Below are 14118 nucleotides of genomic sequence, written 5' to 3' on the forward strand. Positions count from 1 at the left end.
GACCATACTGCGGTTTAACAGGATAGGTTCCACTCAGAACAGGCCTCGCCATGGTCGACCAATGAAGTTGAGTGCATGTGCTCAGTGCCATATCCAGAGGTTGTGTTTGGAAAATAGACGTATGAGTGCTGCCAATATTGTTGCAGAGGTTGAAGGGGTGGGGGGTCAGCCTGTGAGGGCTCAGGCCATACGCCACACACTGCATCAAATTGGTCTGCATGGCTGTCCTTCCAGAAGGAAGCCTCTTCTAAAGATGATATAGAAGAAAGCCCACAAACAGTTTGCTGAATACAAGCAGACTAAGGACATGGATTACTGGAACCATGTCCTGCGGTCTGATGAGACCAAGATAAACTTATTTGGTACAGATGGTGTCAAGCGTGTGTGGTGGCAACTAGGTGAGGAATATAAAGACAAGTGTGTCTTGCCTACAGTCAAGCATGATGGTGGGAGTGTCACTGTCTGGAGCTGCATACGTGCTGCTGGCACTGGGGAGCTACAGTTCATTGAGGGAACCATGAATGCCAACATGTACTGTGACATACTGAAGCAGAGGATTAGGCTCGGTTCACATATATGCGATGCGGGAAGGCTGCGAATTCGCAGCCTGTTCCCGCATCGCACACGCACCCCCAGCAGTTCACACTGCCATATGCGATACGCTGGGGGTGTCAATGTAATCTTAACGACACCCCCAGTTTGATCGCATATCGCAGTGCGATCGTGCAGTTCGCACAGGATCGGATCGCACAAGTGTGAACCGCTGTGCGATCCGATCCTGATGTGGCTGCAAAAATGCCTCCTGTGCGTGTTTGCTGCGGGAGCGATGCAAATTTAGCCAAACTCGCACCGCACAGCTGATCGCATGTAATGTCGGAGCAGTGCGCTCCGACATTACATGCGAACCCCGCACACGCACAAGTGTGAACCGGGGCTTATCCCCCTCCCTTCAGAGACTGGGCCGCAGGGCAGGACCCAGCATGATAACGACCCAAAACACAGCTTCAAGATGATCACTGCCTTGCTAAAGAAGCTGAGGGTAAAGGTGATGGACTGGCCAAGCATGTCTCCAGACCTAAACGATATTGAGCATCTGTGGGCCATCCTCAAATGGAAGGTGAAGGAGCACAAGGTCTCTAACATCCACCAGCTCCATGATGTTGTCATAGAGGAGTGGAAGAGAACTCCAGTGGCAACCTGTGAAGCTCTGGTGAACTCCATGTCCAAGAGGGTTAAGGCAGTGCTGGTAAATAATGGTGGTCACACTAAATATTGATACTTTGGGCCCAATTTGGACGTTTTCATTCAGGGGTATACTCACTTTTGTTGCCAGCGGTTTAGACATTAATGGCTGTGTGTTGAGTTATTTTGAGGGGACAGCAATTTTTCACTATTATACAAGCTGTACACTCACTACTTTACATTGTAGAGAAGTGTAATTTCTTCAGTGTTGTCACAATAAAAGATATAATAAAATATTTAAAAAAATGTGAGGGGTGTACTCATTTTTGGGAGATACTATACCTGCTCTGTGCAATGGTTTTGCACAGAGCGGCCAGATCCTCCTCTTCTGGGGTCTTCCCATAGCTCCTTCTCTTATCCGTGGGCCACCATAGGAAGCCGATTCCTATGGAGGCACATGTGTGGGTCTCGATCCCAAGCTGGGCTATGTGCGTCTATTGACAAACACAGTGTGGCTCAGCCCTGCCCCCTCCCATTGAGGAGGGAAAGAGCAGCACTGCTGCTCTCAGGCACAGCACTGGATTGTTTGGAGCTAAGTATTTAGGGGGGCTGGGGGGGAACTAATCACATAAGGTTTTTTACCTTAATGCTTTAAGGTAAAAACCACTTTAGCCTTTACAATCACTTTAAAGGAGCATTTAAAGCAGGACTTTACCCTCCAAGGCATGTTGCCTCCCATCCATCCCCTTTTGTTTTTTGTCTTTTTTTTTTGTTGGTAGAAAAGGCCTGGTCTGCCCCTCCCCCTTCACCCCACCATGATGCACGAAATTTTTCTAGGCGAATGACGTGCACTTTGCCCACATCTCCTCCTGGGATTTGTACATCTCATGTATAAGGAGGCATGGTTCTTCAATGGGAAAGGAGGATTGGATGGGGCCAGGCGACATGATATCAATGAAGCCATCAGCTTAACCTGGAAGAACTGACAGCTTAGCGAGGAGGTCACAGAATAAGATGGCGGCGCGGGAGCGACAGGGGTGCAGAGAAGAAGCGGATCTCAGCAGGACAACACTTGTTGGGTGGGCAAGTACCTTAAATGTGCAGCACCTGCAACCAGGTAAGTGGGGGTTAAAATAAAGGGGTATAGGGAGTGTAAAGTTCCGCTTTAAGGCATCATTAGGAGGGCTAAAGTGGTCCCTCAGTCAATATTATCATATATCATTGCAGAATGACTTAGACAGTTCGAATCTCGGCTGGTTGAGCAGGAACAGGCCAAGATTTGAACCCTGTGTGGGCAGGTCTAATGTACCAAGTTGATCAACTGCTATAGCCGCTAGCAAAAATCACTGTGTTCTCCTGGCGGGGAGGGAATTTCCGTGGTTGCAGCGTCTATGGTCTGCCTTAACAGTTATCTAGCACTTCCTAAGTACCATTGTAGCTTGTTGAATAAGGGGCTTTATCTCCATTAATAGACAAAGTTGAAGAGGCGTTTATCTTGAAAAGGGCCTTACTAACTGGTGAATTGTGACAATAGAGGTAAGCAGCATTTTCCTATATTTTCTATTTCACTTTCAGCCAAATCATAGGAGTTCAGATTGTTTTTTTACAACTCCATTAGGTCCCCTGCCTGTTGCAAGTCTCCAGAGAGCTGGTGAAATCAGGCCAGAGCTCCAGCAACTCTTGTGGCATAAAATGGTGGACTGTGACAATACTGGAAAACTGGCACCTGTCATATTTCATTTTTTCTCCTATGAACCAATTTCCTGCTGGTTTGGAGATTTTAATTCCAATGCTTTCCAAGCACATTCCTATAAAAACATCCTCAAATGGGAATATGTTGAGACTACTGGCTTTCTTGTATATCCTTGCTGCCAGGTCCCCAGAGAAGATGTAGCCAGTGCCAGAGCAATATGGTGGATAGACATTTTTGGAGTACTGTGACAATGGCATATACCACTTACTGCTTTTGTCTCTTTGGGGTAAAGCATTAAGCATCAGCAGTCCAGTATAGAAATTCACTTTGGCAGGACTAGAAGGCTGCAAGACCTTCTCCATTAGAAACCAAGGGTTTAAGAACACGTCAGAGTCGATTTTCATAACGTAGCTCACATTTGGGCATAGACGACTGACCCATTCAATGGCCATCAATGTCTTGAGAGTGAGATTGTTGTAGGAGTCAATAAAGTCTTGCTGTATTATGTCATGGAAATTGGATCCCTCCAATATGATGCTCTCCTGAATTTCTGGACTAGATGGTCTCCCTAAGAGAAAAAGTCTTGCTACATTAACACCATTGACTAAGGTCTCATTTGCCCACGTCCTCCTCAGGACATCTCTATTTAGGGTCTCATTTGGTATAGAAGAGATAACTAGCAGCAGGAATGGAGATCCACTTGCACATTTCTGGTCCTCTTCTATAAGGTAGGGGTACATAGGTTTGAGAGGGACATGCGTGGTGACAACTTTGAGTTTTTGACTAGTGTGGACATTGTAACTAATAATTATGATAATAAAGATGAGAACAAGGAAGATAGCTTTGATAACTTTCTTCAGCGATGGCCCCATCCAAATGCCTTCCTGTGTACAGAAATAGATATTTTAGTATGTATTTTTTTTTCTTACTACAAAATTGCACTATTTGTGAAACAACATAACACAGTACAGTCCCAATATAATTTTTGAAAAGCTACAATGTTTTCTGGTATAAAAATCACATTCACATACATACAGCATATGAAAAATAAAGTGAGCCTGTCAGTGTATAAACAAAAAAAATAAAAGAACTAACCTGTGGAAAAAACAGCTTTACTGTATACATACCTGTCTGTTGCTGTTTGCTAAACTTTACTTTATAGAAATGCTTTCACCACCGATCTAATTTGACTCCTTGTGCTGGTTGAATAGCGGGTCTCCCCACCGGCAGTGGTGGGTTCCTCCTGCTGACCCCTGGTCACTGCAAGATGTGAGATTTGTCAGTTCAAGAGGGTAGCGATCACAGGATGATCACATTTAGTATAAATAACAATATAACAAGGCAAGTGGGGAACATAAGAACCCTAAACTTCAGAAGGGCAAACTTTCCAAAATTGTACTCATTGATGGAAAGGGTAAACTGGGACCAAACCCTGGGATCCCTGACCACAGAGGAAAAATGGGAATGCTTTAGGAACATATTAGGCAAAGGCATCTTGCAGTGCATTCCTATGGGAAATAAATTTAGAAGAGACAAAGCCAAACCTGGCTGGCTAAACCGTAGCGTCAAAAAACTTATTAGGGGAAAAAAATTGGCCTTCAAGAAGTATAAATCAGAGGGCACAGTATCGGCTTTCGAGCAATACAAGGAGGCAAATAAGAAAAGTAAACAAGAAATCAAGATGGCTAAAATCAACTTTGAGAGACAAATAGCGGAGGATAGTAAAAAAAACCCAAAGAAATTCTTTAAATATATCAACAGCAAAAAAACTAGGGCAGAGCATATTGCACACATAATTAACAATGATGGGAGGATGGTTACAGAGGACACTGAAAAAGCAACCGTGCTGAATGCTTTTTTCTCGTCAGTCTTTACACAGGAAACGGAGGGGTACACTGACCATGACTGTTTGGTTAGTAGTAGGGTTGAGCGGACACCTAGATGTCCGTGTTCGACGGGTTCGGCCGAACTTTAAAAAAAAGTCCGGGTCCGTGTCCCGGACTTTTACCGAACTTTTCCCGGACACCGAACCCCATTGAAGTCAATGGGGACCCGAACTTTAAGGCACTAAAATGGCTCTAAAACACCAAAGGAAAGGGCTAGAGTGCTGCAAATGGCAGCAAAACGTAATTAAGAGCATGGCAAGTGCTCTGCAAACAAATGTGGATAGGGAAATAACTTAAAACAACAAAAAAAAACAGAAAAATAAAACAATGTTCTTCTTCATCTCTGAAGGACGAGGCCCATATGGAGTAGGAGGGAGGTTGAGGTGGTGGTGGATGTGGCGGTGACATAGGCGTGCGCACAGGGTGTGCTGGGTGTGCCTGGGCACACCCTAATCACCTAGGGCACATAGCATTGCCAGTGAGGAGATGGGAAAGATCTCCCTGGGACCTGCTCTGCTCTATTTCTCCTTGCCTACAGGTACATGGCCCCGATACATTACTCTCCCTGCTGGCAAACACATGCATGTGTATTTCAACTTTGGGGTGCACACCTTAATGCAATAGGCTGCGCACACCTATGGGCGGTGTAGGTGGAAGCGGCGGTGGAGGAGGACCAGGGCCGGATTAACAGCATCATGGGCTTGGTGCTGAGGATTTTGAAGGGCCTTAGGGCCGTGCCTTGCCATGCACCCAGAGGAGGAAGGGTGCAGCCATGCATGCCTAATTCAACATGGGATGCTGTCTCTGAAGCCCATAAACACATCCATGCATCGCCAACTGTCCCTCCTTGTCCGGCCTTCACGCTGTGTGGGGAGGTTCTGAGGGTGCTGCCTGGGGAAGCGAGCATAGAAGCCAGACTTCTGTGTTTACAAGTGACAGAAGAGCGGTAACAGTGAATATGGCCAACCCGGGGCCTATATAAAAGGTAGGGGCCTGGAGCTGCAGCTCCAATAGCCCCTACATTAATCTGGCCCTGAGGAGGAGGACGAGGTAGCCAACACTGCTTCTTTTCACAAATTTTAAATGAGGGTACACCCCAAAAGAGTGAGAAAGAGCAAAAATGGAACAATGGGTGGGTAAGGTCGGTATCCATTGCTATTCTGCATAAGGTACGGAAAAGTCCCGTGGGATCCATGCCTGGTTCATTTTAATGAACGTGAGCTTGTCCACATTGTCTCTGGACAGGCGGCTGCGCTTGTCTGTTATAACGCCCCCAGCCGTGCTAAATACCCGTTCAGATAATACACTGGCTGCAGGGCACGCCAGCACCTCCAAGGCGTAAAGGGCAAGCTCAGGCCATGTGCCCAATTTGGAGACCCAGAAGTTGAAGGGGGCAGACCCGTCATTCACTACATGTAGGCGTGTGCACACATACTGCTCCACCATGTTGGTAAAATGCTGCCTCCTGCTAAGACGTTCCATCTGAGCTGCTGGTGCTGCTGTTTGTTGTGGCGTGCTGACAAAGCTTTTCCACATTTCGGCCATGCTAACCCTGCCTTCTGAGGTGCTGGCGGTGCCCTGGTTGCGTTGGCGACCTCCTCCTCCTCCTCCTCTGCCTTGTGCTTCCACTGTGGCCCCGCTGTCAGATGGGAATGCCAGCAGCATGGCGTCTACCAGCGTGCGCTTGTACTCGCGCATCTTGCGATCGCGCTCCAGTGAGTGAATTAAGGACGGTACGTTGTCCTTGTAACGGGGATCCAGCAGCGTGGCCACCCAGTAATCAGCACAAGTTAGAATGTGGGCAACTCGGCGGTCGTTGTGGAGACACTGCAGCATGTAATCGCTCATGTGTGCCAGGCTGCCCAGAGGCAACGAAAGGCTGTCCTCTGTGGGAGGTGTATGGTCCGTGTCCTCTGTATCCCCCCAGCCACGCACCAGTGATGGCCATGAGCTGGCCTGGGTGCCACCCTGCTGTGAACATGGTTCCATCTCCTCCTCCAGCTCCTCCTCCTCCTCATCCTCCTCATCCTCCAGAACTGTGCCCCTGCTGGACAATTGCGTCCCTGGCGTTTGCGTGTGCAGGAACCCACCCTCGGAGCCCCTTGCGAATGACTGCCCTGAAAGCCTTGGAAATGTTACCTCTTCATCCTCCTCCTCCTCCTCATCCTGTGCCACATCCTCTTCCATCATCGCCCGAATTGTTTTTTCAAGGAGGCATAGAAGTGGGATAGTTAAGCTGAGAACGGCGTCATTGCCACTGGCCATGTTGGTGGAGTACTCAAAACAGCGCAACAAGGCACACAGGTCTCGCATGGAGGCCCAGTTATTGGTGGTGAAGTGGTGCTGTTCCGCAGAGCGACTCACGCGTGCGTGCTGCAGCTGAAACTCCACTATGGCCTGCTGCTGCTCGCACAGTCTTTCCAGCATGTGCAAGGTGGAGTTCCACCTTGTGGGCACGTCACATATGAGGCGGTGAGCGGGAAGGCCGAAGTTACGCTGCAGCGCTGCCAGGCGAGCAGCAGCAGGGTGAGAACGCCGAAAGTGCGCACAAACGGCCCGCACTTTCTGCAGCAGCTCTGACATATCGGGGTAGTTTTTAAGGAACCTCTGCACCACCAAATTCAGCACATGCGCCAGGCAAGGGATGTGCGTCAAACCGGCTAGGCCCAGAGCTGCTATGAGATTTCGCCCGTTATCGCACACCACCAGGCCGGGCTTGAGGCTCGCTGGCAGCAACCACTCATTTGTCTGCTGTTCCATGCTCCTCCACAACTCCTGCGCGGTGTGTGGTTTGTCCCCCAAACAGGCAAGTTGTAAAACTGCCTGCTGTCGTTTACCCCTGGCCGTGCTGAAGTTGGTGGTGAAGGTGTTACGCTGTCCGGATGAGGAGGCGGTAGAGGATGAGGAAGCGGAGTAGGAGGAGTTAGGAACAGGAGGCAAACTGAAGCGCCCTGCAATCCTCGGTGGTGGAAGGACATGCGCCAAATTGCTATCCGCCTCAGGCCCATCCGCCACTGCATTTACCCAGTGTGCCGTTAGGGAGATATAACGCCCCTGACCGTGCTTACTGGTCCACGTATCCGTAGTTAGGTGGACCTTGGCACAGATGGCGTTGCGCAGTGCACACCTGATTTTTTCCCCCACTTGGTTGTGCAGGGAAGGGATGGCTTGCCTGGAAAAGTAGTGGCGGCTGGGCACGACGTACTGTGGGACAGCCACCGACATAAGGTTTTTAAAACTGTGCGTCTCCACCAGACGGAATGACAGCATTTCAAAGGCCAATAATTTTGAAATGCTGGCATTCAGGGCCAGGGATCGCGGGTGGGTAGGGGGGTACTTCCTCTTCCTCTCAAGTGTTTGGGAGATGGAAAGCTGAACGCTTCCACGGGACATTGTGGAGATGGTTGTTGGTGACCCAGGTGGTGGTGTTGCTGACAGATCGTCTGTTTGCGGGGTGGCAGGTGCCGGTATCACTACAGATGTGGCTGGAGCGGCCGAGACTGCAGCAGAAGAGGAAGCAGGATGAGCCAGAGACGTTTCTTGGTTTTGAAGGTGTGTACTCCACTGCAGCTCGTGCTTTGCACTTAGATGCCTGATCATGCAGGTTGTGCTCAGGTTGAGAAGGTTCATGCCTCGCTTCAAGCTCTGATTGCACAGGGTGCAAACCACTCGTGTCCTGTCATCAGCACATTTTCTAAAGAACTTCCACGCTAGAGAACTCCTTTGAGCTGACTTTGGTGCGCTCGTTCCCTTGCTGCGTTGGGCAGTAGCGGGCGTAGTGTCTAGGGCACGGCCGCTCCGCTTCTGCACCCTGCTCCCTCTTCTGCTGTGCTGGTGGCTCTGTGCGACCACCGCCTCTTCCTCCAAACTACTCAGTTCACCTGCATGACGTTCATTCCATGTGGGGTCGAGGACCTCATCGTCCTCCACATCATCTTCCACCCAGTCTTCACCCCTGCCCTCCTTGTCGGTCTCCACAATGCTGAACGCCGCAGCAGTTGGCACCTGCGTTTCGTCATCATCGGAGACGTGCTGCGATGATCCTTGCATGTACTCATCTTGAGAAATAAGTGGTTGGGCATCGCTGCACTCAATCTCTTCCACTTCTGGGGCAGGGCTAGGTGGATGGCCCTGGGAAACCCTGCTGACAGAGTCCTCAAAAAGAATAAGAGACTGCTGTATGGCTTGGGGCTCAGACTGCTGGCCTGATTTGCAAGGGGGTGAGGTGAAAGACGGTTGGACATTGGCTGCAGGTGCCAACTCTGACCTTTCTGCAGTAGACTGGGTGGGAGACAATGTGAAGGAACTGGAGGCACTGTCAGCAGCAAACCAATCTACTATCGCCTCAACTTGTTCTGGCCTCATCACTTCTAGGGGCGTTTGATGCCCTACCAAATACTGATGCAGGTTCTGTCGCCTACTCACACTTGAGGAAGGTGTTTCACTTGTGCGTGTAGCTGGCACAGATCGACCATGTCCTCTCCTTGCAACAGGAGCTCTACCAGCAGCACCACGACCCAGGCCACGGCCCTTATTTGACGGTCTCCTCATATTTCTGTAATTTAAGATCTTGCCCTAGAAAGGTTTTTATTGAATAGCGGAATAGAAAATATGATCCAAAAAAAGTGTATGTATATCACACGTACACAACCACACTAGGCCCCAATTACTATTGTTTGTACCCCTAAAAGGCTAGATGAGGAGTAGGGGGAGTATGGAACAGGCAGCACCCTCAAACCTTCAGAAGTATGAGATGAACCCCAACAACTTGGAAAGGTGGATCTCTCTCACACGTACCGACACAGACTATCCCGCAATTCAATTGATCCTCAAAGGTTTTTATTGAATAGCGGAATAGGAAATATGATCAAAAAAAGTGTATGTATCTCGCACGTACACAACCACACTAGGCCCCAATTACTATTGTTTGTACCCCTAAAAGGCTAGATGAGGAGTAGGGGGGGTATGGAACAGGCAGCACCCTCAAACCTTCAGAAGTATGAGATGAACCCCAACAACTTGGAAAGGTGGATCTCTCTCACACGTACCGACACAGACTATCCCGCAATTCAATTGATCCTCAAAGGTTTTTATTGAATAGCGGAATAGGAAATATGATCAAAAAAAGTGTATGTATCTCGCACGTACACAACCACACTAGGCCCCAATTACTATTGTTTGTACCCCTAAAAGGCTAGATGAGGAGTAGGGGGGGTATGGAACAGGCAGCACCCTCAAACCTTCAGAAGTATGAGATGAACCCCAACAACTTGGAAAGGTGGATCTCTCTCACACGTACCGACACAGACTATCCCGCAATTCAATTGATCCTCAAAGGTTTTTATTGAATAGCGGAATAGGAAATATGATCAAAAAAAGTGTATGTATCTCGCACGTACACAACCACACTAGGCCCCAATTACTATTGTTTGTACCCCTAAAAGGCTAGATGAGGAGTAGGGGGGGTATGGAACAGGCAGCACCCTCAAACCTTCAGAAGTATGAGATGAACCCCAACAACTTGGAAAGGTGGATCTCTCTCACACGTACCGACACAGACTATCCCGCAATTCAATTGATCCTCAAAGGTTTTTATTGAATAGCGGAATAGGAAATATGATCAAAAAAAGTGTATGTATCTCGCACGTACACAACCACACTAGGCCCCAATTACTATTGTTTGTACCCCTAAAAGGCTAGATGAGGAGTAGGGGGGGTATGGAACAGGCAGCACCCTCAAACCTTCAGAAGTATGAGATGAACCCCAACAACTTGGAAAGGTGGATCTCTCTCACACGTACCGACACAGACTATCCCGCAATTCAATTGATCCTCAAAGGTTTTTATTGAATAGCGGAATAGGAAATATGATCAAAAAAAGTGTATGTATCTCGCACGTACACAACCACACTAGGCCCCAATTACTATTGTTTGTACCCCTAAAAGGCTAGATGAGGAGTAGGGGGGGTATGGAACAGGCAGCACCCTCAAACCTTCAGAAGTATGAGATGAACCCCAACAACTTGGAAAGGTGGATCTCTCTCACACGTACCGACACAGACTATCCCGCAATTCAATTGATCCTCAAAGGTTTTTATTGAATAGCGGAATAGGAAATATGATCAAAAAAAGTGTATGTATCTCGCACGTACACAACCACACTAGGCCCCAATTACTATTGTTTGTACCCCTAAAAGGCTAGATGAGGAGTAGGGGGGGTATGGAACAGGCAGCACCCTCAAACCTTCAGAAGTATGAGATGAACCTCAACAACTTGGAAAGGTGGATCTCTCTCACACGTACCGACACAGACTATCCCCCAATTTAACTGATCCCCAAAGGTTTTTGATTAAATAGCGGAATAGAAAATATGATCCCAAAAAAGTGTATGTATATCACACGTACACAACCACACTAGGCCCCAATTACTATTGTTTGTACCCCTAAAAGGCTAGGAGTAGGGGGAGTATGGAACAGGCAGCACCCTCAAACCTTCAGAAGTATGAGATGAACCTCAACAACTTGGAAAGGTGGATCTCTCTCACACGTACCAACACAGACTATCCCCCAATTTAACTGATCCCCAAAGGTTTTTGATTAAATAGCGGAATAGAAAATATGATCCCAAAAAAGTGTATGTATATCACACGTACACAACCACACTAGGCCCCAATTACTATTGTTTGTACCCCTAAAAGGCTAGGAGTAGGGGGAGTATGGAACAGGCAGCACCCTCAAACCTTCAGAAGTATGAGATGAACCCCAACAACTTGGAAAGGTGGATCTCTCTCACACGTACCAACACAGACTATCCCCCAATTTAACTGATCCCCAAAGGTTTTTGATTAAATAGCGGAATAGAAAATATGATCCCAAAAAAGTGTATGTATATCACACGTACACAACCACACTAGGCCCCAATTACTATTGTTTGTACCCCTAAAAGGCTAGGAGTAGGGGGAGTATGGAACAGGCAGCACCCTCAAACCTTCAGAAGTATGAGATGAACCCCAACAACTTGGAAAGGTGGATCTCTCTCACACGTACCAACACAGACTATCCCCCAATTTAACTGATCCCCAAAGGTTTTTGATTAAATAGCGGAATAGAAAATATGATCCCAAAAAAGTGTATGTATATCACACGTACACAACCACACTAGGCCCCAATTACTATTGTTTGTACCCCTAAAAGGCTAGGAGTAGGGGGAGTATGGAACAGGCAGCACCCTCAAACCTTCAGAAGTATGAGATGAACCTCAACAACTTGGAAAGGTGGATCTCTCTCACACGTACCAACACAGACTATCCCCCAATTTAACTGATCCCCAAAGGTTTTTGATTAAATAGCGGAATAGAAAATATGATCCCAAAAAAGTGTATGTATATCACACGTACACAACCACACTAGGCCCCAATTACTATTGTTTGTACCCCTAAAAGGCTAGGAGTAGGGGGAGTATGGAACAGGCAGCACCCTCAAACCTTCAGAAGTATGAGATGAACCCCAACAACTTGGAAAGGTGGATCTCTCTCACACGTACCAACACAGACTATCCCCCAATTTAACTGATCCCCAGAGGTTTTTGATTAAATAGCGGAATAGAAAATATGATCCCAAAAAAGTGTATGTATATCACACGTACACAACCACACTAGGCCCCAATTACTATTGTTTGTACCCCTAAAAGGCTAGGAGTAGGGGGAGTATGGAACAGGCAGCACCCTCAAACCTTCAGAAGTATGAGATGAACCCCAACAACTTGGAAAGGTGGATCTCTCTCACACGTACCAACACAGACTATCCCCCAATTTAACTGATCCCCAAAGGTTTTTGATTAAATAGCGGAATAGAAAATATGATCCCAAAAAAGTGTATGTATATCACACGTACACAACCACACTAGGCCCCAATTACTATTGTTTGTACCCCTAAAAGGCTAGGAGTAGGGGGAGTATGGAACAGGCAGCACCCTCAAACCTTCAGAAGTATGAGATGAACCCCAACAACTTGGAAAGGTGGATCTCTCTCACACGTACCAACACAGACTATCCCCCAATTTAACTGATCCCCAAAGGTTTTTGATTAAATAGCGGAATAGAAAATATGATCCCAAAAAAGTGTATGTATATCACACGTACACAACCACACTAGGCCCCAATTACTATTGTTTGTACCCCTAAAAGGCTAGGAGTAGGGGGAGTATGGAACAGGCAGCACCCTCAAACCTTCAGAAGTATGAGATGAACCTCAACAACTTGGAAAGGTGGATCTCTCTCACACGTACCAACACAGACTATCCCCCAATTTAACTGATCCCCAAAGGTTTTTGATTAAATAGCGGAATAGAAAATATGATCCCAAAAAAGTGTATGTATATCACACGTACACAACCACACTAGGCCCCAATTACTATTGTTTGTACCCCTAAAAGGCTAGGAGTAGGGGGAGTATGGAACAGGCAGCACCCTCAAACCTTCAGAAGTATGAGATGAACCTCAACAACTTGGAAAGGTGGATCTCTCTCACACGTACCAACACAGACTATCCCCCAATTTAACTGATCCCCAAAGGTTTTTGATTAAATAGCGGAATAGAAAATATGATCCCAAAAAAGTGTATGTATATCACACGTACACAACCACACTAGGCCCCAATTACTATTGTTTGTACCCCTAAAAGGCTAGGAGTAGGGGGAGTATGGAACAGGCAGCACCCTCAAACCTTCAGAAGTATGAGATGAACCCCAACAACTTGGAAAGGTGGATCTCTCTCACACGTACCAACACAGACTATCCCCCAATTTAACTGATCCCCAAAGGTTTTTGATTAAATAGCGGAATAGAAAATATGATCCCAAAAAAGTGTATGTATATCACACGTACACAACCACACTAGGCCCCAATTACTATTGTTTGTACCCCTAAAAGGCTAGGAGTAGGGGGAGTATGGAACAGGCAGCACCCTCAAACCTTCAGAAGTATGAGATGAACCTCAACAACTTGGAAAGGTGGATCTCTCTCACACGTACCAACACAGACTATCCCCCAATTTAACTGATCCCCAAAGGTTTTTGATTAAATAGCGGAATAGAAAATATGATCCCAAAAAAGTGTATGTATATCACACGTACACAACCACACTAGGCCCCAATTACTATTGTTTGTACCCCTAAAAGGCTAGGAGTAGGGGGAGTATGGAACAGGCAGCACCCTCAAACCTTCAGAAGTATGAGATGAACCTCAACAACTTGGAAAGGTGGATCTCTCTCACACGTACCAACACAGACTATCCCCCAATTTAACTGATCCCCAAAGGTTTTTGATTAAATAGCGGAATAGAAAATATGATCCCAAA

The 14118-nt window shown here is 47.2% G+C and overlaps 1 protein-coding gene across 1 annotated transcript in view; it reads right to left on the minus strand.

Annotated features, from left to right (window-relative positions):
* Positions 1-2783: 2783 nt before the first annotated feature.
* The window catches only part of LOC309555063 (beta-1,3-galactosyltransferase 2-like), a 37160-nt gene continuing 25825 nt past the window's right edge, over positions 2784-14118 (minus strand). The window contains exon 2 of the mRNA XM_082256886.1: positions 2784-3759. Within this exon, the coding sequence (XP_082113012.1) occupies positions 2797-3747 (951 nt within the window). The 5' untranslated portion in view covers positions 3748-3759 and the 3' untranslated portion in view covers positions 2784-2796. The remainder of the gene's footprint in view (positions 3760-14118) is intronic.

The sequence above is a fragment of the Pelophylax lessonae genome, assembly GCF_965119305.1.
Source record: "Pelophylax lessonae genome assembly, chromosome: 4".
Lineage (NCBI taxonomy): Eukaryota > Metazoa > Chordata > Amphibia > Anura > Ranidae > Pelophylax > Pelophylax lessonae.